This window comes from Stegostoma tigrinum, chromosome 12, assembly GCF_030684315.1.
Source record: "Stegostoma tigrinum isolate sSteTig4 chromosome 12, sSteTig4.hap1, whole genome shotgun sequence".
NCBI classification, from domain to species: Eukaryota; Metazoa; Chordata; class Chondrichthyes; order Orectolobiformes; family Stegostomatidae; genus Stegostoma; species Stegostoma tigrinum.
The window spans coordinates 79,546,927-79,573,365 of NC_081365.1; the positions used below are offsets into that span (position 1 = coordinate 79,546,927).

The following is a 26,439-nucleotide window of genomic DNA, read 5'->3' on the forward strand; positions in this document are numbered from 1 at the left end:
GGTAACCTTTTCACACAGAGAGTGGTTTGTGTGTGAAATGAACTTCCAGAGGAACTGGTGGATGCATGTAGAGATACAATGCTTTAAAAACATTTGGATAAGTATTTGAATAGGATAGGTTTGGAGGAAATGGGCCACACACGGGCAGGTGGGACCAGTTTATAGGACAATGGTCGGCATGGGCTGGTTGGACCAATGGTTTTGTTTTCATGGTGTTTGATTTTATGACTCAATACAAGAAAGTGTTTGGTAAAGGGCGCAAGTTGTTTGAAAGGATAAAGGAAAATGATGAAGATTTTCTTTCACTTCTATTTGGTTTTACTTCCTAATAAATTCCCGATCATGATCAGCAGTATACCATGTTTTAGAGGGCTATTTGTTCATGAGCTGAAAACATGAGTCGAGATAACAATATTAATCTTATTGGAAAACGAAAAGGGCTTGTAGTTATATGAAGCCTTTCATGTCCTTACGTTATGTGCCCTTTCTCACTTGCTTTACAACCAAAGAAGTAATTCTGATGTATATTCACTGTTATAATGTAAGGCACGAAGCAGTCTATTTGCAAATAGTGAGGTCCTACTGACAGCAACATGACAATGACCTGATGTAAACTTCTACTGAGTTTAGCAGAGACGTAAAAGAGGATGACAGTAAATGACAGAAACTTTTGAAAATACTTTACTACAAAGAATTATGTTGGAACTGCCACATTTATTTGGTAAGAAAATCAATTAGAAGCTGCAGTGAAGGTTTCTGCTTCATATTACCTTAGGGCGAGCTCTCACTGACAGGTGGGGCCTTGTAAGGGACCCACACTACTGCAAGAAATGAGTTGCAGGCGGAGTCAGATTCTCTTCGTTAAAAGTATTCTTAGTTTATGTTTGGAATTAACCACCCATGTTCAAGGCATCAGGGCACCATCATTCACTTAGCAATTGAAAGGCTTTTTGTGTGGAATCAGTGACAATTCACATACCCTTGGCTGTTTATTGCTGAGGGCTGGCCTTGATGTGTGGTCTGAAGTTTGCGCCAGAAACAGAACACCAGGGGCCTTTGCTGGCTTACAAGACTACCTTGTTCAGCAGGAAAAGTTCAGAGTCACAAGCTGCTCTGCAGGACAAGGGAACAGCCATGGACAGCAACAGCTGTGTCCAAAAGTTTTTTTTATATATTATTGAGGAAACAGGGGAGGTATGAGTATTACAGCACATGCAGAACCTTCTGAAAAATGTAAGATTCATTGACAACCAGATCTATAGCTAAGCCTTTTCTCAACCATTTGTCTTACACATGATCATTGGTTAAAGAGAAGTATGTTTGCCTTTGCAAAGCCATCGCTTTTTTTGTCCAAGCTTTAAGAATCATAGACTATCGGGAGCAGATGGACAGTGGAATTTGGACAACACACATCCCTGGCCTTACTAAATGGCTCAGCAGGTTCTGTCGTACCTCTTATTTTTGTATGTTCCTTAAGCAGCACTCCTCACCTTATCCCACGCTTGATCCTGCGTGCTTCCTCTCAAGCTTTGGAACTACTTGTCTCTTCCTAATGGACAGATATACTACAGTCCCTCATGCATATGGCTTATTAACTAAATATTGACCAGGACACCAGAAAAGACTCCCTTCCTGCTCCTTTGTAAAATCATCCTGGCATTTTTTCCCCTTTAGCTAACAGAGTAGATGATATAATGTCTTGGCCAGATTGTATCCTGAACACATCACCTTTTTCTTAGGCCAAAAAGTGCATTTCATTGGAAATGCTGACACTGGCACAGGGAGTAGGTTAACTTATCCATCCTGTTCTCTGATTTCTTATTTGCCCCTCTCTATGTGGCAGCAAGCTTCGTCTAATTCAACATGAAAATGTCTCAGGAATTTCTAAACACAACTGTAATTGTACTTAAATTACTTGTAACTGAGATATTCATTTACTGAATTCCAAAACAAACATAAGTGAAGTCAAGGTTGCTCTACAGGGATCTGCAATTAGTTGGAACGGTGTTAGGTTACAATTACAATGAAAAATGAGTATTTCTGTACTGCATCATATCAAAGTCTGAAAAAGACTGCCATCTGCTGGAGACTTTCAGTCTTTGCATCACAAACACAACCAGTTATTTGTCGTTTATTCATTAACGGGATGAGGATGTTACTGGCCAGGGAGCATTTATTGTCCATCCCCAATTGTGCAGAGGGCAATTCAGAGTCAACCACATTGCTGGGGTCTAGAGTCACATGTAGGCCAGACCGGGTAAGGATGGTAGTTTCCTTCCCTGAAGGATATTAGGTTTTCCCGGCAATCAACAATGGATTCATGGGGTCATCATTAGACTCTTAATTGCAGATATTTTATTGAATTCAAATTTTGCCATCTGCTATGGCAGGATTCGAACCCAGGCCCCCAGAATGTTATCTGGGTCTTTGGATCAACAGTCCAGGGACACCATGAGGCCATCATCTCCCCAACAAATGAAATAAAATTACACAAGAGGATGGTGGGTGCCTGGAACTCATTGCCAGGGGAGGTAGTGGAAGCGGATACTACAGTGACTTTTAAAGGGCATCTTGACAAATAAGTGAATAGGATGGGAATAGAGGGATATGGTTCCTGGAAGTGTAAGGGGTATTAGTTGTGACAGGCAGCCTGTCTGTGCAGGCTTGGAGGGCTGAAGGGCCTGTTCCTATGCTGTAATTTTCTTTGCTCTTTGAACTAGAGAATCCCAGCAGGTCTGACAGCATTTGGGAAGAGAAAATACTGGTAAAGTTTTGAGTTCAGTGGCCCTTCTTCTTAAGTGAAGAAATGTCACTGGACTTGAAACAGCAACTCTGCTTTCTGTCCACAGATTCTGCCAGACCTGCTGAGATTCTCCAGTAATTTCTGTTTCATACGTTTCATGGTAGCAAATTAGCACACAGCAAGGTCCCACAAAAAAAGACAATGTGATAATGACTGGGTAATTTCCTTAAGCAATATTTCTTTAAGGGATCAATATTGACTGGGATAGCTGAGCAAACACTCTTGTTCATTTTCAAAATTATGCTATGGGATCTCTTAGGCTCACTTGAGAGGCTGACAGGGCCTCAGTTTAACCTCCCACCTGAAAGATTGCACCTGTGAAAACATAGCGCTCTCCTATTATAGGGGTTAGGGTTAGGGTTAGGGCTAGGGGAATGTAGCAGCAGCTCAGAAAGTTTAACAGGAATGACTAGCCCAAGCATACAGAGTAGGTAAATAATCAGAAAAAAGAACTGTAAATGCTGAGAATCCAAAACAAAATGGTAGGAGGAATTCAGCAGGTATGGCAGCACTTGTGGAAAGAAAATAAAGTCAACATTTCAGGTCCAGTTACCGTTCTTCAGAATAAAGCAGAACTGTCCTGAAGAAAGGTAACAGGACTCGAAACGTTGGCTTTGCCTTCTCTTCACAGATGCTGTCAGGTCTGTCAAGTTTTTCCAGTAATTTCTAGATGGATAACAGGCTAGAAGCTCCCAGCTTGTGACAGGTTCCCAGATTCAGCTTGCACACGGACAGTTGTGCTCCATCAGAGTTGGGGAGTGGAGAAGCAACAACGTCTCCTTTTCTGATTAATGTCCAGCTGGGTCACAACATTTGGGTTTCACGCTCAGATCTGATGCCCAATGTAGCCAAAAAGGTGACATCATGCAGTTGTAACAACAATTGCTAACATACTGATGGAACCCGTAACCTCACCTGGGTATCAGCTCAATTCAGAATAAGAAAGAACAAAGAAAAACAGTGGGGAAACAGGATTGCCACAGAGTCACTTTCAGAAAGCCAGAGTTATAAGCAAAGAGCAGGAACGTGGGACCAACTGTCCTTTCAAGGAGCCAGCCGAGCCTGATGCTGCAGGTAACTGCATTTTCATTATAAACAATAATTTGGTTATTGTTGCATTGTTCTTTGTAGGATTTTGCTGTGCTCTCAACTGGCTGCCGTGTTTTCATCAGTGCATTATTGAGTATCAGGAAAAGGATTTAATTGCTGCCATGTAGTTGTCCTGAGATTGGGAATGTGCTATAAAAGTGCAAATTCTTGTTTGTCTTTTCAGCAGCAACACAAGGCTGGTCTCCTAAAGTTATTATAAATGGTTCTCTACCTGTAGGGGTCGTCCATCCTCCTTTCCAATCATGGTCCTCCACTCCAGCAAGGAGCGCTGTAAATGATCAAATCCAGTTTCCCACAGACGCACATGCCCTCCCATGTCCACTGTCACCACTCCTCCAGCTCCAATAGGTGCAATCAGGACATCTGTGTTGGAGATTTTAAATAACCACTGAGTGTATGGAGAGATGACAAGTGCACTGCAAGAGAGAAAAGCACAACACTAGTGCCAGTCCAGTGTAAACCAATGAGAGATCAATTGGTCAGTACTGACAAGACAGTTACAAAGAACAATGTTCTTTGTTCTTTGAAGACAGTTGAGAGTTCAAATCGTACACTTGCTAATACTGAAGGGAGGAAGTACCCAACTGGTGGGTCCAGGTATCAAGTTTCCTACACTAGTATACTTCTGTTCCAAATGAGTTAACTCCTCTCCTTTTAACCCTGTTTGAAAAAAATCTACTCTTTTCTCCCCCACGTACTTATCTACCTAGCTACTCATTGCACCAAATACATTCACTTTAATAACACCATGTGGTGTTCCACAATTCCTATCACTGTATGGCTATAAAGATTTCACTGTGAATTTCCACTTGAGTTTGTTGGTGACTGTCTGTTATTAATGAGCCCTAGCTCCACAGGTGGAAGCTCTGAGGGTGTGACACAGATCTGTACCTCCAGGTTACAGAATCCCTACAGTATGGAAACAGGCCATTCAGCCCATCAAGTCTAGACTTCCCCTCTTCCTACCCCTGTAATCTTGTATTTTCCATAGCTAATGCACAATTCTGAATGATTTAACATTGCCAATCTACCTAACCTATACATCTTTGGGCTGTGAGAGGAAACGGGAGCATCCTGAGGAAGCCCGCAAAGACATGGAGAGAATGTGAACTTCCACACAGAGAGTCACCCAAGGCTGTAATTGAGCCACGGTCCCTGGCATTGTGAGGCAGCAGTGCTGAGCTACCATACCTGAAATATACTGTTGATATTCCTTAAAAGTAGAGCCGAACCACTCAGGACTAATGCAAGGTACCACATCTTCACACAAAGGGTAATGGAAAACTGGAACTCGCTCTATCCACAAAAAGTTACTAAGGATCAATGTCAATAAAATCTCAAAGTCAAGATTAACTGATTTTTGAGAGACAAAGGTACTAAGTCTTACTGAACTGAGTAACTGGGTAAATGGAGTTAAGAAAGAGGTTGGTCAAGAATTAAATAAACAGTGGAAATAATCACTTGGCTGTTGATACCCTCCTGCTTTGTGCTTTCTTCTAGAACTACTCCATTTACTATTTTCTCACCTTGGAATGGGAATATATTTGATCTTTTTGGAGTTCAGATCTGTTACTTCCAAGAATCCAGCTGTGTTTGGAGGCTTCACATCTACAAGACAAGAAAATAAAAGTGCTGATGATCTGGGCTGGGCATTACCACCTCGGTCCCTTTACTGAAGGTGAGCAAATAGGAACATGACTGGACTTAACTGCAATTCAAAGATACATTATTTACTGCGTGCTGTATAATTTGTCTGTTGAAATAATTCAGTGAGCGTGTACCTTGAAAGTTACCAAATGCAATCCTCAATAACAAGGCGTGAAGCTGGATGAACACAGCAGGCCAAGCAGCATCTCAGGAGCACAAAAGCTGATGTTTCGGGCCTAGACCCTTCATCAGAAAAGGGGGAGGGGGAGAGAAAACTGGAATAAATAGGGAGATCGGGGGAGATGAATTGAAGATGGATAGAGGAGAAGATAAGTGCAGAGGAGACAGACAAGTTAAAGGGGCGGTAGTAGAGGTGAGTGTGGGGAGGTAGCGAGGGGATAGATCAGTCCAGGGAGGACGGACAGGTCAAGGGGTGGGGGGAATGAGGTTAGTAGGTAGGAAATGGAGGTGCAGTTTGAGGTGGGAGGAGGGGATAGGTGAGAGGAAGAACAGGTTAGGGAGGTGGGGACGAGCTGGGCTGGTTTTGGGATGCGGTAGGGGGAGGGGAGATTTTGAAGCTTACTCCCCCTCCCTTGCTAAATCGAAAAACAGTGCCTGCAGAATCCCAGAACCACACTAACCTTTCGGGTAGATTTCATTTATAGGTACATCTTCAGCAGCAACAGCTCGAATCACTTGGTTGGCTCCTGTCAGGGTGATGCAGTTGGATTGCTTCACACTCCCAGACTCATAGCTCCCTCTAAAGAACCTATTCTTTGGGGAACCAGCACCATCATTGTCCAATGAAGCCCTTCTTTTCCATGTGTACACCTCGCTGGGAGACTGCAGAGATACAGATCGGTATTGTATAAACCTGCATTTAAACAACTTAAAAAAAAATGAAAATGCTAGCAGGAGATCATGTTGTCTGCACAGCTGTCAATGTGGCAGGTGAAAAATAACAAAGTTTGACAGTTGCGACACAGGTAGACTAGGGGGGTAAAAGTGGCCTTTGGCACACTTGCCTTCATTGCTGAAACCACAGAGTATAGGAGTAGGGATATGATGTTGCAGTTAGACAGGATGGTACTTTTGGAGTACTGCATACAGTTCTAGTTGTCATGCTATTAGGGAGGATGTAATTAAATTGGAGAGGATGTAGAAAAGATTTATGTGGATGTTACCAGGACTGGAGGGTTTGAATTAGAAGGGCAGGTTGGACAGACCGGGACTTTCTATCACTGGAGTGTATGAGATCGAGGGGTGACCTAATAAAGATTTCTGAAATCATGAGAGGCACAGGCGAGGTAAATAGCAGAGTCTTTACCTAGGGTAGGGGATCTCAAAACTAGACAGCATAATTTTAAGGTGAGAGGAAAAAGATTTAAAAGGCCCTGAAGAGCAACTTTTTCACATAGAGGGTGCTTCATATGTGGAATGAACTGCTCCCAAGGGCCCTTTGAGGCAATACTGCAATGGCACTTGATTCTTTTGTGTGGTGTTGATTGTGCAGTCTGATGGATTAAACTCCTTCACTGTCCCTGTCCATAATGCATCAAAGTCTACCTGTCTGAATTTGTCAATTCCCAAGTTTAAGAGACCCTGAAACATGGTGGTCAGTTTCCACAGAGTGATTTTAGGATGAGGACTGACATATAAGCACATCAATTAGAAACAGAAGTAGTCAACTCAGCTTTGCCTCACCGTTAAGATTCTGCCTTAGTTGGTAACTCTGCACTCCCACCTACCCACAGTAACATTTCACTCCTTTGCTCACCAAGAATCTATTCACTACCTGTGTCTCTTGTTATGATATTCAAACTCCCTCTTCCTGAAGGCAGTGAAAGCAGAGCCTAAAGACCCCACGAGAAAAGTATTTTTCTGTGTCTCATATAGGACTTTCTGTTTATTGAACTTTCTTTTATATGATTCTTTGAAAGCTGTCACAGCTTCTTTTTGCTTCTCCATGCTGTCTCTTGATTGTGATTTAGTATGGTGTCACGCTATGATTATAGCTCACAGTCAGTCAAGGCCATGGAGTGTGTGTCATTGCTCCTTCCAGAACACAACCCAGAATCCAGTCCAACCAACTGATATTTCCATGATGGCTGTGTGTTTGTCTAATATGTTACTCCACACAACACTACCACTGCGCACCAACTCCTTGCATGCATAACTCAAGGGCAGGTATCAAGTGGAAAACCTTGTTGGTGACAAGTTACTGGAAGGTGCTAATTTAAGGGAAACACCAGCCGCCTAATGGAGCGTCACTCCAGGTTCTGGCTGATTTCTTACATAGCCATTAATTGTGTAGGACCTTGATTGTCACAGTTAGATCTGTCCTCCAGGTTGGTAAGTTTGCAGGTGAGACCGAAATAGATGGTGTAGTGGACAATGAGAAAGATTATCTCAGAGTATAATGTAATCTGGATATAAGTCAATGGGCAGGGAAGTGGCAGATGGGTTTAATTTAGATAAATGTGAGGTGTTGCACTTAGATAAGGAAAACCAGGGCAGGACTTACACCGTTAATGGCAGAGCCCTGGGGAGAGTTGCCAAAGACCTAAGGGGACAAAGACCTAGGGGGTCAGGTGCACAGTTCCTTGAAAATGGAGTTGTACATAGACAGGGTGGTGAAGATTGCAGCTGCTCAGGACATTGATGATACCACTTTTAGAAAACATAATTTCCTGCACTTGTCCCATACCCTCGGATGTTACGATATTTCAAGTGCTTATCCAAATTTATTTTTAAGAGATTGTAGCCTCCACTACCTTCCCAAGCAGTGCATCCCAGATTCTCACCATCCTCTGAGTGAATTTTTTTTTCCTCAAATCTCCTCTGAATTTCTTGCCCCTTAGCCTAAAACTATGCCCCTTGTGATCAACTCTTCAGCCATTGGGGAACAGCTGCTCCTTAATCACCTGCCCAAACCTCTCATAACGTTAAACACCTCAATCAGCCTTCACTGCTCTAAAGAAACAATCCAAACCTAAGTCTTTCTTTACAGCTCAATTGCTCCATGCAACTCCTGGTGAACCTCCTCTGTACGCCTGCTGGTGCTATCATATCCTTCCTGGAGTGAGGTGACTAGTTCTACACACAATACTCCAGTTGTAGCCAAACTAATACTTTGTAATTACTTTAATATTACTTCCTTGCTGTTATGCTCTATGCCATGACTAACAAAAGCAACTGCCCCTTATGCCTTCTTCTAACTATCCTATCCATGTGGCCTGCCAATTTCGGTGATTTGTGAATAATTATCCCAAGATCCCTTTGCTCCTCTAAGTTACCCAGTGTCCTGCCTTTCATTAAATACTCCTTAATCTTGTTTCTTCCTCCTAAGTGCATCACCTTACACTTGTAAGGGTTAAATGCCATCTGCCACTGCTCTGCCCATGTGACCTACTCATCCATATCTTCCTGTAACCTGCGACCAATTTCTTTACCATTAACCACTCTACCAATCTTGGTGTCATCTGCAAACTTGCTTAACACTCCCCCAGCATTTTCAGTTATATCATTATGTACAAAACAAACAATAAGGGTCCCTGTATTGATTCTTATGGTACACTGCTGGACACCCGCCTCCAGTCACTCAAATAGCCTTCTACCATGGCCTTTGTGTCCTATTATTAAGTCAGTTTCTGATCCATCTCGCCGAGTTGTCAAGAATTCCATGTACTTTAATCTTCTCAATCAGTGTTTCATGCGGTAACTTGCCAAAAGCTGTGTTAAAATCCAACTGAACTTCCCTCATATACATACTTGCTCACACTTGATAGAATTCTTCAAAAATTTCTTAGGCGCACCTCCCTCTGAAAAAGCCATGTTGGCTATCCCTAATTAACTCATGCTTTTCCAAGTGGACGTTAATTCTGTTCTTCAGAACTTTCTCCAAGAGTTTCTTTACCACTGACCAGAAATTCACTCGTCTGTGATTTCCTGTTTCATTGCTACCAACTTTACTGAAAAGTGGAACTACATTCGGCATCCTCCAGTCCCCTGGACCAAACCCCATGGCCAGAGAAGAATTAAAAATTTGTGTCAGAGCCCTTGCAACTTTTTGCCTCACCTCCTACAGCAATCTAGGGTGCAATTCATCCAGACCAGGGGATGTCTCTATTTTTTAAGCCTGTCAGAGCCTCCAATACCTCGCCATGTCCGATGTCAAACTGTGCAAGTTCCTCACAGTCCTTTTTCCCGAATTCTGGGTACCTACGTTCTCATTTCCTGAGTGAAGACAAACAAAAGCACTCATTTAACAGTATTCTAACATACTGCAGGTTCACACACAGATTGCCTCCCTTCGTCCCTAATGGGCCACACTCTTTCCCTTGTTGACCTCTTCCCTTAAATATCTTTATAAAATACTTTAGGATTCTCCCTAATTCTATTTGCAAGTGCTTTTCCATGCCCCCTTCTTGGCTCTTCTAATCGCTTCTTAAGTTCCTTGTTGCACCTCCTATATTTCTCCAGTGCCACAGCTGACTTGTTAAAAGCCTTTCTCCTCTTCCTCATCCAGGCCTGAATTGTCCTGAGTTAGACAACCAAGTGTCAATGTTTGCATCCCCTCTCACTGATTTTCTGGTGAAGTTTATGAAACAGGTTATTAACTGCTCCTTTCCTCCCATCTACAAATCCATTGACTTTTCTTCCCTAGAGTCAGAGTCATACAGCACAGAAACAGGTCCTTCAGTCCAACTTATCCATGCTGACCAAGTTTCCCAAACTCCAATAGTCCCACTTGCCTGTATTTGGCTCATTTCCTTCTAAATCTTTCCTATTCATGTACCTGTCCAAATGTCTTTTAAATTTTGTATCTGTACCTGCATCCACCACTTCCACTGGCAGTTCCTCACAATAGGAACTACTCTCTGTGTAAAAAAATTGCCCTTCAGGTTCCTTTTAATTCTTTCTCCACTCAGCTTTAAAAAATTGCCCTCTAGTTTTCTACTCCCCCACCCTATGATTTTATAAATCCACATAAGGTCACCCCTCAAGCTCCAGTGAAAATGTTCTGGCCTATCCAGGAACAAAAACAAAGTTGCTGGAAAAGCCCAGCAGGTCTGGCAGCATCTGTGAATGAAAAAACAAAGTTAATGTTTCGGGTCCAGTGAACCTGCCTCAGAACGCAAGCGTATTCAGCCTTGCCTCATGACTCAAATCCTTACAAATCTTTCTGAACCCTCTCCATTTTAATCATTTCCTTCCAGAACTGTAACACAGTTTTCCAAAACTGGCCTCATCAAATCCTTTACAACCTCAAAATGACCTCCCAACTCCTACACACGATAGTCTGAGCGATGAAGGTGAGTGCACTAAATCCCTTCTTAACCACCCTGTCTACATGTGATGCAACTTTCAAAGAACTATATGCCTGAACCCCTAGGTCTCTTTGTTCGGCAGCACTACCCAGGGCCTACCATTAACTGTATCAGTCCGACTGCTGCTCATTTCACCAAAATCCAATATCTTGCATTTATCCAAATTAAACTCCATCTGCCACTTGTCAGCCCACTGGCCTAATTGATCAAGATTCCTTTGTAAACTTAGGCAACTTTCTACAATGTCACCAATTTTGGTGTCATCCACAAAGTTACTAACCATGCATCCTAAATTCTCATCCAAATCATTTACATAAATGATGAACACCAGCGGACCCAGCAGCAGTCTCCAGTCCGAAAAAAAACTCTCCTCCACCCCGCCTCCTACCATCAAGCCAATTTTGTATCCAACTAGCAAGCTCTCCCTGAATCCCATTTGATCTAACTTAACTAACCAATTTACCATGCATAACCTTGTACAACAATGGCAAAAGTACATTTTTCTCTTCTCAACTGGTCTATAATCTTTGACACAGTTGGCCATACCATCCTCCTCCAAGGCCTCTCCACTGTTGTCCAGGTGTGTGGGATCGTTCTCACATGATTTAATTCATACTTGTCTAATCGTAGCCAGAGAATCCAAAGAAAGACAACACATTGGGGAGATCTAGCTTACAGGGCTGGGAGGAGGTGGGGGTGGGGGGGGGGGGGGGTGCTAGTCTTTTTTTTCCCCAAGCATGTACTCTGCCCCTCATATTTCCCTTCCCAATTCTCTGTTACCTTTCTGTATTTAGCATGATCTTCTAATGCATTATGAGATGAACACTTATCAGATGCCTCTTTAATCTTGTTTCAATCTCTACTTGTTTAGTCAGCCAGGGAGCTCAAGCTGTGGATGCCCCTCCTCTCTTCCCAGCTCTAGTAATGTGAAGAAACGCCAAACCATGTGCTTGTAAGTAGGAATTAAACATCAAGGTTAAAACTACAAAGGAGAATTTCATTGGTGTTGAGGTTGGAGGTAGTGCACTAACCCTGTTGTTCTGAAGGGACACAGTGTACTGTTCACAGTAAAAACACTGTTCCACAGATTCAAAAGCCTCCTTGCAAGAATCACAGAACTGTTACAGTGCAGGAGGCAGCCATTTGGCCCATTATGCCTGCACTGGTTCTATTATCTAATGCTGATCTCTGCCTTATCCTCATATCCCTGCACATCACCACAATCCAAATAATCATCCAATGCCTTCTTGAATACCTCAATCAAAACTACTTACACCACATTTCCAGGTACTGCACTTCTTTACTTTGAAAACTTACAGTGAAATCTCAGTGAGAATCTGTGTGTATTTAGTTTTTTAAATTTGTTCATGCGGTATGGGTATCACTAGCTAGGTCAGCATTTATTGCCCATCCCTAATTGTCCAGAGGGCAGGGAAGAGTTAAGCACACTGCTATGGGTCAGACCTGGTAAGGATGATAAAGAATCAGATGGGCTTTTACACAGTCACCATTAGGTTAGCTTTTTATACCAGATTTTTATTGAATTCAAATTTCATTATCTGCCAAGGGGGAGGATTTGAATCTATGTCCCCAGGACATTAACCTGGAGTTCTAGGTTACTGGTCCAGTGACATTACTACCACCTAGCCCATTGCTTTGTTTTAATGGTCAATTCTACCAAGAAAATCCCTTGGCAGCATTATTTCTCCTCTGATAGTCGGTTTCCAAAAAACAGATACTGCCCAGATCAGAAGACAGACTGTAGATAGTGGTTATCATGAGTGCAGTCACCACTTGAAACTGTAATAATAAAATGTGAGGCTGGATGAACACAACAGGCCAAGCAGCATCTCAGGAGCACAAAAGCTGACGTTTCGGGCCTAGACCCTTCATCAGAGAGGGGGTCTGATGAAGGGTCTAGGCCCGAAACGTCAGCTTTTGTGCTCCTGAGATGCTGCTTGGCCTGCTGTGTTCATCCAGCCTCACATTTTATTATCTTGGAATCTCCAGCATCTGCAGTTCCCATTATCTCTGATACCACTTGAAACTGTGTCTGCTTTGGTAGCAGAATTATGAAGAGCAGATTGGTAGCACTCAACCTGGTATAGCATGTACAATGAAGAGTAACAACTACAGAAAGTTCACAGGGATATTTTTGCTGTGGGTGTGATTGTGAAGAAAACAGGCGTCAGGAGGGTATCAGCTGAATGCGTAGCCTCTGGGCAAACAGCGTTACTGCAACAATTCAGTGAATCGGAGACAGCAAACTTCCAATGACTTGAAAAGACATACTAGAATAGGTTTTCAGCCTGGCTAATTAGTTGTCATTATGTAATGTTCCTCTCCAAAAAAAACATAAAGCAGGCATTTTCTACTCGGTGCAATGATCAAAACACATCAGGGGTTTTAAATTCAGCAAGTTAAGAATCAACCCCTTTTACCTGTCAGGTATCATTCATCAGCAAATTGAAAACTTTGGTACTTCCTACTAGACTAAAATCCATCCAGTCAAAGTCTGCCTTACCATTAGATCTGGAAACCCAACAACAATTGTTGCATAGCTATTTTCGTCAGAGAGAATCCGATTTGGAGACACAATCTTCTGCCCAAGGGCTACACTCAGGTTTTCCGAGGGTAATTCTTCCTTTGACACTATATTAGGGCTTGAAAGCTCCAGGCCTAAAATGATTGGAAGGAAAAGCTATCAGAGGTGATTCAGGAATAACCAATGCAGCAGAATCAATGAAATGTCATTTTAACTCAGTTGGCACTGCCCTAACACCTCAAATTAGGCGGTGGGTTCAAAATCCATCACGGAAGAGGTCCAAACTTGGGCCCAGTCCTGAGGGAATGCTCCATTTTGACCCCTTATGAAATGAATTCAATTTATCTGTGAAATTAGATGCATGAAAACTCCATAGGATGACTGGGAAGGGTTGGCCACTCTCTCAGCATTTTGTCCATCATTTCTTTTCTGACAATTTAAAAGCAGATTATCTCTTGCGCCTAGTGAGAACCTGCAGCTTGCAAACTGGCCTCTGCACTTACACATTTATACAAAAACAGAAGACTTCAATGGTGGAATTCTAAACCGAGGAGGAAAGCTAAAATGATGTATGATGCTATGATTCTGGCCTTTCTGTCCTTGACCTCCTGTAGTGTTCCAATAAAACATAACACAGGTTTGAGTAACAGCATATCATCTTTTGACTCAACTACAGCCAATTTCAGCTTTCCAGACTCAATATTTACAATTTTAGATAACAACCAATTTTATGTTTTGCTTTTATAAAATTACTTAATGGCTTTTCTTTGTACTTGGATGGCTATTATCATTACATTCACCTCCAGTCACATCTTTTGTTTCATTTCTACATCCATTAATGTTCTCTTTGCTTTTGTTCCATGAAACATTTTCTTATTTAATATCTCCAGCCCTCATTCATATCACAGACATTTTCTATTATTCTTCCTAGAAATGTAGCTTTAACTCTGTGGTCTGGCTGTACAAAAGTTGAATATTACTGAAAAGAGAGATGTGATGCATTAGTTTTATCTGTCTTGCACTCATCAGGACAAACTCAAGAATGCTAAACTTCAAGTAATCACAATATACTACTAGAGGAAAGAGAATATGGATTGTTGGCAAATCAAATCTAATGGCCCAAAGTGCTGCTGAGGAGACAGTAACAATGATACATAGTTTTCCCAAGCTCTGAGGTAATTCAGAAATCAGTAAGGCTTTTGCATGCAGAGAATGGACTTGTGAAAGTATGTCACTTCTAGGAAGTGTAAATTAGTTACGAATCAGAAGCTGAAACCGGCTGTTCATGTAGCTATTGGCCCCCATCAGGGTAGTTCAGCTAGTGCTGCCAAGTCATGGATGGGAAATAAATGTGCTGATATTCCATCGGAGAATAAAACAAAATCAGGCTTTGAAGCCTGAATGTGTTATTAGTTAACGATTAAAACTTTTGTTTTATAGTCAGTAACAAGCAAAGCACATGGGAACCACAGATGTACAGAGAAATGAAAAGCAAACAAAGTATTCAGACCGTCAAGGCTAACAGCAAAGAAGTCATACTATCAGAGATGTTGGGTGGATGAACAGACAACACCTATACTGAGTCAGTATGGGTGGAAATTAGGAACAGCAAGGGAGTAGTCACCTCGTTAGGGGTTTACTACAGGCCCCCCAATAGCAGCAGGGAGATTGAAGAAAGCATAGGTCGACAGATTTTGGAAAAGTGTGGACGCAGTAGGGTTGTTGTAATGGGTGACTTTAACTTTCCTAATATTGATTGGAACCTCCTTCGAGCAGAAGATTTGAATGGAGCTGTTTTTGTAAGGTGTGTTCAGGAGGGTTTCCTAATGCAGTATGTTGACAGGCCGACGAGGGGAGAGCCATTCTAGACTTGGTGCTCGGAAACGAGCCGGGGCAGGTATCAGATCTTGTGGTGGGAGAGCATTTTGGTGATAGTGACCATAACTGCCTCACATTCTACATAGCTATGGAGAAGGAGAGGATTAGGCAAAATGGGAGGATATTTAATTGGGGAAGAGGAAACTATGATGCGATTAGACATGAGCTAGGAAGCATGGACTGGGAGCAGTTGTTCCATGGTAAGGGAACTATAGACATGTGGAGACTGTTTAAGGAACAGTTGTTGGGAGTGATGAGTAAATATGTCCCTCTGAGACAGGCAAGAAGGGGTAAGATAAAGGAACCTTGGATGACGAGAGCGGTGGAGCTTCTTGTGAAAAGGAAGAAGGTAGCTTACATAAGGTGGAGGAAGCTAGGGTCAAGTTCAGCTAGTGAGGATTACATGCAGGCAAGGAAGGAGCTCAAAAATGGTCTGAGGAGAGCCAGGAGGGGGCACGAGAAAGGCTTGGCAGAAGGAATCCGGGAAAATACAAAGGCATTTTACACTTATGTGAGGAATAAGAGAATGGTCAAAGAAAGAGTAGGGCCAATCAGGGATATCATAGGGAACTTGTGTGTGGAGCCTGAGGAGGTAGGGGAAGCCCTAAATGAGTTTTTTGCTTCTGTCTTTACGAAAGGAATGAACTTTGTAGTGAATGAAACCTTTGAAGAGCAGGTGTGCATGCTGGAATGGATAGAGATAGAGGAAGCTGATGTGCTGAAAATTTTGTCAAACATTAAGATTGACAAGTCGCCAGGCCCGGACCAGATTTGTCCTCGGCTGCTTTGGGAAGCGAGAAATGCAATTGCTTCGCTACTTGCGAAGATCTTTGCATCCTCGCTCTCCACTGGAGTCGTACCTGAGGACTGGAGAGAGGCAAATGTAATTCCTCTCTTCAAGAAAGGAAATAGGGAAATCCCCGGCAATTATAGACCAGTAAGTCTCACGTCTGTTGTCTGCAAGGTGTTAGAAAGGATTCTGAGGGATAAGATTTATGACCATCTGGAAGAGCATGGCTTGATCAAATACAGTCAACACGGCTTTGTGAGGGGTAGGTCATGCCTTACAAACCTTATCGAGTTTTCTGAGGACGTGACTAGAAAAGTTGATGAGGGTCGAGCTGTGGATGTGGTGTATATGGACTTCAGTAAGGCATTTGATAAGGTTCCCCATGGTAGGCTCATTCAGAAGGTCAGGAGGAATGGGATACAGGGGAACTTAGCTGCTTGGATACAGAATTGGCTGGCCAACAGAAGACAGCGAGTGGTAGTAGAAGGAAAATATTCTGCCTCGAAGTCAGTGGGGAGTGGGGTTCCACAGGGCTCTGTCCTTGGGCCTCTACTGTTTGTAATTTTTATTAATGACTTGGATGAGGGGATTGAAAGATGGGTCAGCAAGTTTGCAGACGACACAAAGGTCGGAGGTGTCGTTGACAGTGTAGAGGGCTGTTGTAGGCTGCAGCGGGACATTGACAGGATGCAGAGATGGGCTGAGAGGTGACAGATGGAGTTCAACCTGGATAAATGCGAGGTGATGCATTTTGGAAGGTCGAATTTGAAAGCTGAGTACAGGATTAAGGATAGGATTCTTGGCAGCATGGAGGAACAGAGGGATCTTGGTGTGCAGATACATAGATCCCTCAAAATGGCCACCCAAGTGGACAGGGTTGTTAAGAAAGCATATGGTGTTTTGGCTTTCATTAACAGGGGGATTGAGTTTAAGAGTCGTGAGATCTTGTTGCAGCTCTATAAAACTTTGGTTAGACCGCACTTGGAATACTGCGTCCAGTTCTGGGCGCCCTATTATAGGAAAGATGTGGATGCTTTGGAGAGGGTTCAGAGGAGGTTTACCAGGATGCTGCCTGGACTGGAGGGCTTATCTTATGAAGAGAGGTTGACTGAGCTCGGTCTCTTTTCATTGGAGAAAAGCAGGAGGAGAGGGGACCTAATTGAGGTATACAAGATAATGAGAGGCATAGATAGAGTTGATAGCCAGAGACTATTTCCCAGGGCAGAAATGGCTAGCACGAGGGGTCATAGTTTTAAGCTGGTTGGTGGAAAGTATAGAGGGGATGTCAGAGGCAGGTTCTTTACGCAGAGAGTTGTGAGAGCATGGAATGCGTTGCCAGCAGCAGTTGTGGAAGCAAGGCCATTGGGGTCATTTAAGAGACTGCTGGACATGTATATGGTCACAGAAATTTGAGGGTGCATACATGAGGATCAATGGTCGGCACAACATTGTGGGCTGAAGGGCCTGTTCTGTGCTGTACTGTTCTATGTTCTATGGAAGCCTCGGAAACAAAGAGACGTGTAGATATTAAAGTACAGGAACTGTAATTTTCATGTTGTAACCTGTAAAAAGCTCAAAAATGTTTTGTAACACACCAGGTGAGCTTTAATCTTCAGTGTTAAGGCTGCCTTTCCATAACTGCATATAAAATAAATGGTCATCACCTGTTCTCCTGAAGTCCTCTATGAATTGGATTAGATTAGATTAGCTTCCCTACAGTGTGGAAACAGGCCCTTCGGCTCAACAAGTCCACACCGCCCCTTGAAGCATCCCACCCAGACCCATCCCCCAAGAACCCACACCCTGAACACTATGGACAATTTAGCATGGCCAATCCACCTAGTCTACACATCTTTGGACTGTGACAGGAAACCAGGGCACCCAGAGGAAACCCACACAGACACGGGGAGAATATGCAAACTCCACACAGACAGTCGCACAGTGCTGGAATCGAACCCGGGTCCCTTGTGTTGTGAGGCTGCAGTGCTAACCACTGAGCCATCGTGCCACCCAATTTGTCAAATACATCAAGGAGAAAGCCCTGATGTTGCCGTGATTATATATCTTTCCCAGTTAATTCTTTATTGTTTCTGGCTATTTAGGTTTAGTGTTGTTGAGAGAGATTGCAACTAATTTCTTGCTCTCCTTTTGCACAGGTCATTATTCCGGCTAATTCACTTCACCTAACCTACTGGTGAAATACGAGGCCATCCTTCCAAAACAAGCAACAGTGCCAGAAACTCTAATCATCCATCTGATCCCATGCTGGAAAACTGAGAGATAAGCGATGTGACAAAAATGCATGAACACCATCATTGCATATTTCACTTTGACACTGGTACAATTCAATGGCTGATCTTTATCTTAAGTCAAATCCCCTCTTTTAAGAGTTTTAATCAGTGACAATCAAAGTAAACATACACTCAAAACTTTTAATTCCTGGTCACATTCCAACACTGCACAATATTTTCTCATCTGGTCGTTGAAGTTTTTATTCTTCGAAGTGGTGAGAGACAGCAAACTTTTATTTAGTTATTTGGATCCAGTACGCAGCCAGTGGCTTCCAACTCTGTCTGCACCTACTCCTGGAAGATTTATTTCTTGGCCTCCTCCATTCAGGCATCCCCTAACGTCTGCCTCCACTTTGACTGTCCATCTTCCACCCTCCCAATCCTGAAATATGAACTGATGCTTCATTGTCTGATACTCTACTTTCAGTCATATGACCTTCTTATTCGCATCTCTAATATTTTTACAGGTAATAAACCAAATCGTTGATGCAATTTTACTTTTTATTGTGACTATAAACTTTCCTCCTAGGTCAATCACAGTAATGCTCTTGAGATGCATCTAAATTGTTGGAGATATGCAGATAGTGAACCTAACGCAGAGAAGCTGAAACAGGAAAGGTCAATGCAAAAAACAATTTGGGTCATCTGGGCATTCAACCAATGATGTATATGATCTTCTCTTGCTATTCTGAAACAAATGAAGCCTCAGAATTCCTCAGCTTTGTTGCAGAGGGATATCTCTGAGTCATGATCTATCTGTTGCAACTCCTTCTTCCGTTCTGGTCCATGGTTTCTGTTGGCATCAAGAGTTTGCATTCTCCCACCCAGGCCCTCAAAGACTTAGCAAAAGGATTACTCCGATTAGCAGACACAAAATTTAAGTCAATACACAGAGCACCTCAAAGCTACAAACAGAAAACGAAGGTATCTATTTTCAATCCTGAGCAAAACACATACCCACAGTGTTTCCGAATCCTGTGCTGACTGGTTCCTCATTTATCACATGCAGCTGACAAGTTCCAGATTCAATACTCATCGGCTTTGTCAGAAGGAACTTCCTGAAAGATTATTCAACAGTTGCTTGTTAATAAATGGGGAGTAGTGATCCCAGAGAGCTCAGAAGGTGATTAGACTGGATAATTGGACATGGAATTGGGGCATTGACACTTTAGTGGTGACCAAAATATCCTTCACAGGGAAAAAAACCTTCTTAAATTTATATCAACATGCAGAAATACAATAATATTCTGTTGGACACATTGTTAACAACACAGATTTATGATTTTTTACTCCTTCCCATCCTAGCTATCCTGCCTGGTATAAATCTCACCTTCATGTCTCTAAATCCTACGAGAACAGACATTGGGCAAAAATGAATGTTCTATCCATTAACAGGCCTAGCTGGGCCTCGTTGGGCATAGTGCACACTGAGTCGCTCTGCTTAGTCTCCTCTGAACAAATCTGAGAGGGCATGAGCAGAAATGTGATGTTTCTCTGCTGGAGTGTGCAAACGTATGAAGTACCAAAACCCAGGTTTAAACAATTACCATGGGCCAAGATCTTTTCTTGAAATTATTTTGTTGAAAACAAGAAAAGTTAAGTAGAAGAACAAACCATTTAAACAAGAGACATCATGCATGAGTGCATAAAGTTTATGCAATTTAACCAGAGGGCACAGATATGGAAAGTACAAGAAATAAATGTCACACTAACAAAAGGATGGTGAGAGAACAACTGCGCAAAAACATCAAGAACCATGTAAAGGTCACAAAGGAACAGAATACAGCCTCAAACTGCACTTGGTTCTCAAACAAATAGGCAACATGATTCCAAGTAAATACTGCAACTGACTTATCAGGATCCCTGAGGCTTCTGAAGGAAAACACAGAATTACATCTATATAGCATTTGTCACAACCACTTGACATCTCAAAGCACTTTACATTCAAACAAGCAGTTTGTGAATGCAGTCACTGTTTTTGTGTAGGAAACAAGAGCAGTCAATTTGCATAACTCAAAGAGTGATGTAATAAAGACCAGATAATCTGTTTTTGTTATGCTGGTCCTGAAGCAACCTCCCTGCTCTTACTGGAAACAGTATTATCAGATCTTTTATATGCACCTGAGGAAGGGTCACAGTTTAACAGCTCATTCCAAAAAATGGCATCTCCACACTCCATTAGTGTTGCATAGAAATGTCAGCCTTGATTTGTGTCGTGGCCTGCAGCAAGATATGAATCCATCATTTTTTGTGTCATCTGCAAACTTATTGATCATACCTCTTTCTTTATATCTAGATCATTAATGTACACTACAAATGGCACAGGGTTCAGCACTGAACCCTGTGGTATGCCACTGAACACAGGCTTCCAGTCACAAAAACATCCTTTAACCATCATCCTCTGTGTCCTGCCACTAAGACAATTTTGGATCCAACTTACCAAATTTCCTGAATCCAAAACCCTCTTACATTCTTCAATAAATTGACAAGGATAGCATCAAGGAACATTCACTGCATATATTAGTGATTGTTTCTGGAGGCAATAAATTGGGGAACCAACTAGGCAGCAGGATATTCTGGATTTGGTATTGTGCAATGAGGAGGGATTAATTAATAACCTCGTTGAAACTCGAGACCCACACTAGTGTTCTGGACTTAAACAAAGATTACTAAATTAGCATGAAGACATACTGGGTGGGAAGACTATAAGGTAGGACAGATGAAGAACAATGGCAGATCTTTAAGGAGATACTCACTTGCTCCCAGCTAAAATATATTCCAGAAAGGAAAGGAAGATCATCAGAGGGATAACAAATATCCATGGCTAAGCAAGGAAGTTAAAGAGAATATGAAGACAAAAAAAAAGCCACACCGTATTGCAAAGCCATACCGTGGGAAAGTAGAACATTAGGCATCTTTTAAAGACCAACAAAAGTTTACTTAAGAAAAGTCATATAAAGAACAAAAGTAAATTATGAAAGAAAACTAGTCTAAGATATAAGGAAGGATAGCAAAAGCTTCTCTAAGTAAATAAGAAGGTAGACAGTAGCTAAAGTGAATGTTAGTCCATTGGAGCATGAGAGCGGGGAGTTAATAGTGGGGAACACAGAAATGGTGGTCTCACTAAATTAATATTTTGCTTCAGTTTTCATGTGGAGGACCCTTATACCATCCTAACAGCAAAAGGTAATGCAGAGGTTATAGAAAGGGAAGAACTTGATGAAGTCATATGGAATCCAGGGGAAGCTTGTGAATTAAACAAAATTGGCTTAAAAGGTAGGAGACAGAGTGTGGCGGTAAAGGGTTGTTTTTCAGACTGGAAAACTGTGACCAGTGGTGTCCCGCAAGGATCAGTATTGGGTCCACTGCTTTTCATCACTTATGCAAATGGTTTCAATGCAAATTTGGAAGGTAGGGTAAATAAGTTTGCAGACGACAGCAAAATTGGTGGTGTAGTGGACAGTGAAGGTCAGATGGGCCAATGCGCCGGGAAATGGCAGATTGAGTTTAATTTAGATAAATGTGAGATGTTGCTTTTTGGTAAGACAAATCAGGGCAGGACTTATACAGTTAATGGTAGGGCACTGAGGAGTGTTGTCAAACAAAAGGACCTAGAGGTACAGTTCCTTGAAAGTGTAATCACAGGTAGACAGGATAGAGAAGGCGGCATTTTGAAAGCTTGCCTTCATTGGTCAGTGCACTGAGTATATGTTATGTTTGGTTGTACAAGACATTGGTGAGACCAATTTCAGAACATTGAGTTCAACTTTGCTCTCCCTGCTATAGAAAGGACGTTGTTAAACATGAAAGAGTCCAGAAAAGATTTATGACAATGTTGTTGGGATTGGAGGGTTTGAGCTATACAAAGAGGTTGAATAGGCTTGGGCTATTTTCCCTGGAATGTTGGAGGCTGAAGAGCGACCTTATAGAGGTTTATAAAATCATGAGGGCCATAGATGAGGTGAATAGCCAAGGCCATTTTCCCAGGGTAGGACAGTCCAAAATTAGATGGCATAGAATAGACTTAAGTGGGGAAAGATTTAAAAGGACCCTGAGGGGCAACTTATTCACAGAGGGAACCAGCAGCCAGAGGAAGTGGAGGAGGTGGGTACAATTACAATATTTAAAAGGAATCTGCTTGGGTATATGAATAGGAAGGGTTTCCAGGGATATGGGCCAAATGCTGGCAAATGGGGCTAGATCAGTTTATGATATCAGTTCAGCATGGATGAGTTGGGCTAAAAGGTCCATTTCAATCTTGTATGACTATGACTCTATTAAAATCACTAATTCCATCTTCCTCTCCATGTTAGTTTGTTGCAGTATATCATTGTCACCCTCCCTGATCGCTAAACCTGCAGTTTTCTTCTTGATAGTGAACATATACAAAATTTCATTTAAAATCTCACCTACACTTTCTGCCTCCACACAAATATTGCCACTTTGGTCTCGAATAAGCTCTACTCTTTCCCTGGTTATCTTCTGGTCTTTAAAATACATAGGAAACATTTTTGAAATTTCCGTTATTTTCTCACCAGTGTTCTTTAATGCTCCTTCTTTGCTTTCTCTTTTTTTAAAGTAAACTCCTGCACATTCTATTGTCCTCTGGGCAGCTGCTAAGTTGAGCCCTCAGTATCTGCCATACAGTACCTTTTTCACCCTTCCTCAATCCTGTACATTATTTGCCATCTAAGGTTCTCTGGAACTGTTCATCTCAAATCTTCACTTCTACAGGAATATGTCAGGTTGCACTCTCACTACTTCCTTTTTAAATGATTCTTATTGCTCTGAAACAGATTTTTCTACAAGTGGCTGCTCCTAGTCCAGTTTGGCCAAATCACATTTTAGAAATTTTTAAAATCGACGTCTGGAGCAGGTGGAACTTTAACCCATGTCTCCTGATTCAGAGGTACGGGCACTACCACAAGAGCATTCCACCAGCTGATCCTGTTTTATCTTGAAATCATCCTTCCTCCAGTTCAGAACTTTTAATTCTGATCCTACTTAGTCCTTTCCCATAACTACCTTTAATCTTTCTGAATTATGGTCACTATCACCAAAATGCTCCCCTATGGACACTTCTACCACTTGGCTTTGCTCACCAAAATCAGGCCTATCAATTGTCTTGTAGGACATTCCATGTGTTGGTTTAAAAAACTCACCTGTGTGCATTTCAAGAAGTCATCTCCCTCTAAGCCTTTCATGTTGTCTGTCCCAGGTAACATTGGAGAAGTCTTATCCTATTATTTTTACACTTCACTGAGATTTCTGCACATATCTGCCCTTGTACACTCTCAGTAATGTGACTGCCCCTTCTGTTTCTAAGTTCAAGCCTTACGTCCTGAACTAAGGAGGCTTCTAAAATTTCATGACTCGTTGCACTAATTCATTCCTTGATCAATATTGCAGCACCCCTCACCTGAAGGTTCTACACATATTGAGTCCTGCCCTTGCCTCCTCCATGTCTCGGTGATACAGTCATAGAGATGTACCAACATGGAATCAGATCCTTCAGTCCAACTTGTCCATGCAGACCAGATATCTTAAACTCATTCAGCCCCATTTGCCAGCATTTGGCTATATCCCTCTAAATCCTTCCTATTCATATACCCATCCAAATACCTTGTAAATGTTGTACCAGCCTCCAACACCTCCTCTGGCAGCTCATTCCATACACGCACCCCTCTGTGTTTAAAAAAAGAAATGCTCCTTAGGTTCTTTTTAAATCTTTCCCCTCTTACCTTAAACTATGCTCTGGCTTTGAGTGCTCCTATGCTGAAGAAAAGACCCTTGACTAATCGTACCATCCATGTCCCACATGATTTTATAAGCCTCAAAAAGGTCACCCCTCAACCTCTGATGCTCCAGCGCAAACAGCCCTAGTCTATAAACTCAAACGCTCCAACCTCAGCAACATTCTTATAAATCTTTTCTGAACCCTTTCATGTTTAACAATATCTTTCCTATAGCAAGGAGACCAGAATTCAAGACAGTATCCCAAAACTGGCCAAACCAATGTCCTACACTGCCACAACACGGCCTCCCAACTCCTATACTCAATGCACTGACCAATTACAGCAAGTATACCAAATACCTTTTTCACTACCCTATCTACCTTACAATGAACTACAAACCTGCATTCTAAGGTCTCTTTGCTCGGCAACACTCTGCAGGACCTCACCATTAAATGTATAAGTGTATTAAGTCCTGCCCTGATTTGCTCCAACAAAATGTAGCACCTCACATTTATCTAGATTAAACTCCATCTGCCACGGCTTGGCCCATCAGCCCATCTGGCCCTATTGTACTCTGAGGTAACCTTCTTCGCTGCCCACTACACCACCAATCACCTGCAAATTTACTAACTATTGCTCCTATATTCACATCTATATCATAAGGATAAATGACAAAAAGCAGCGGACCAATCACTAATCCCTGCAGTACACTCCTGGTCACAGGCTTCCAGTCCAAACAGGAACTCTTCAGCACCATCCTCTGTCTCCAACGTTCTAGCCAATTTTGCATCCAAATAGCCAGTTCATCCTGTATTCCATGTGATCTAACCTTGTTAACCAGTCTACCATGCAGAGCCTTGTTGAGTTTTGAAGTCCATAATGACAACATCCATTGCTCTGCCTTTATCAATCCACTTCACCACTTCTTCAAAAAACTTAATCAAGCTGGTGAAACACGATTTTCCACACACAAAGCCATGTTGACTATCTATAATTAGTCATTGCCTTTCCAAATACATGTAAATACCTGTCTCTCAGAATCTCCTCCAACAACTTGCCCACCACTGATGTCAGGCTCACTGGTCTATAGCTCTCTAGCTTTGGTGGACACACTTTGGAAGAATTTGAATGGGCGGAGGAGATTTACGAGAATTGTGATGAGGGGTTTAGTTACAATATTAGACTGGAGTGATTATTTTCGTTGGAACAAACGACATTTTGAAGGGAGATATGAGGTGAAAACTGATAGCAATGTATAACACCATGACAGCTAAATGAGGGACACAAGGAGAAAGAAATGTTCTGCACTCACTTGTTTGTCTTATTTTCCACCAACAACCACCTGTCTTCAGCCACCAAATGAACATATTTAATTTCAACTGGCAGAGATATGGTGTGTGCACGGCCCTCTAAAACATCCAACACATCCAAGGAATTCCTATAAAACAGAATCATCCATTACTTAACACGGAACATCTTTTAACGACTGCAAATAAATTGTTCTATTCAGTTTCAAGTCTCAAAACCACTGTAATTTCTGCAACTGACAGACACACAGTTGGGAATCTGTTACACATACTATTGACATCGTGCAGTTCTCCACGTCCTCAACAGTTCATTACAATTTAACACAAGGGAGCTACATGAGGAAGTCTACATCTATATAAAACAGGCTGTGGGATCAACGAAAGTGAACCGAAAGTATAGGCTCCACCTATAATGAAGTCGCCCTCACATTGTCATCACTTTTATGTTGCCATTACAATGGAAAGAGTCTAAATTTACCATATTGACATTATATTGTACTGCCCTTGGTAGGGCAGGGTTACACAGGCAATTTCACAATAAAATATGGCTGTAGGAATTGGAACTGAGATAGACTATTAGTCATGTGTTCAGCTAAAGCACTGTACAACATGTATGCCAAATTCTGTCATTTACCATCATTTCAGTTTGCTTAGGCAACAGAAAACTGTTCTAAGTAAATAATTCTGAGAAGGCAGACCCTGGTGAGAAGTGCAATATCAGAGGGAAATAAACTGTAGCATTTGAGAGAGGGGCCCAGCACACCGAGAACAGATCTATGTAAGAAAGGCAGTGGTGGTGGGAAATAAAAACAGGTGGGAGAGGGAGGCCCTTCAATCTATTTCCACCTGTCACAGCCAAAGTGTGATACAGGATTTTTTTCTTTATTCATTCAACAAGGGCTTTGCTGGATAAGCAGCATTTGTTGCCCATCCCTAATTGCCCAGAGGGCTGTTAAGAGTCAACTGCATTGCTGCAGGTCTGGAATCACATGTAGGTCAGACC

At 42.1% G+C, this 26,439-nt stretch overlaps 1 protein-coding gene across 2 annotated transcripts in view; it reads right to left on the reverse strand.

Moving 5' to 3' along the window:
* The window catches only part of vwa8 (von Willebrand factor A domain containing 8), a 354,489-nt gene that overhangs the window by 77,014 nt on the left and 251,036 nt on the right, over positions 1-26,439 (reverse strand). For both annotated transcript variants that reach the window (XM_059650499.1, XM_059650498.1), the window contains 6 exons: positions 25,442-25,567; positions 19,352-19,452; positions 13,415-13,569; positions 6,202-6,403; positions 5,440-5,521; positions 4,125-4,329 (listed from right to left, as the gene is read on the reverse strand). In XM_059650499.1, the coding sequence (XP_059506482.1) occupies positions 4,125-4,329; positions 5,440-5,521; positions 6,202-6,403; positions 13,415-13,569; positions 19,352-19,452; positions 25,442-25,567 (871 nt within the window). The remainder of the gene's footprint in view (positions 1-4,124; positions 4,330-5,439; positions 5,522-6,201; positions 6,404-13,414; positions 13,570-19,351; positions 19,453-25,441; positions 25,568-26,439) is intronic.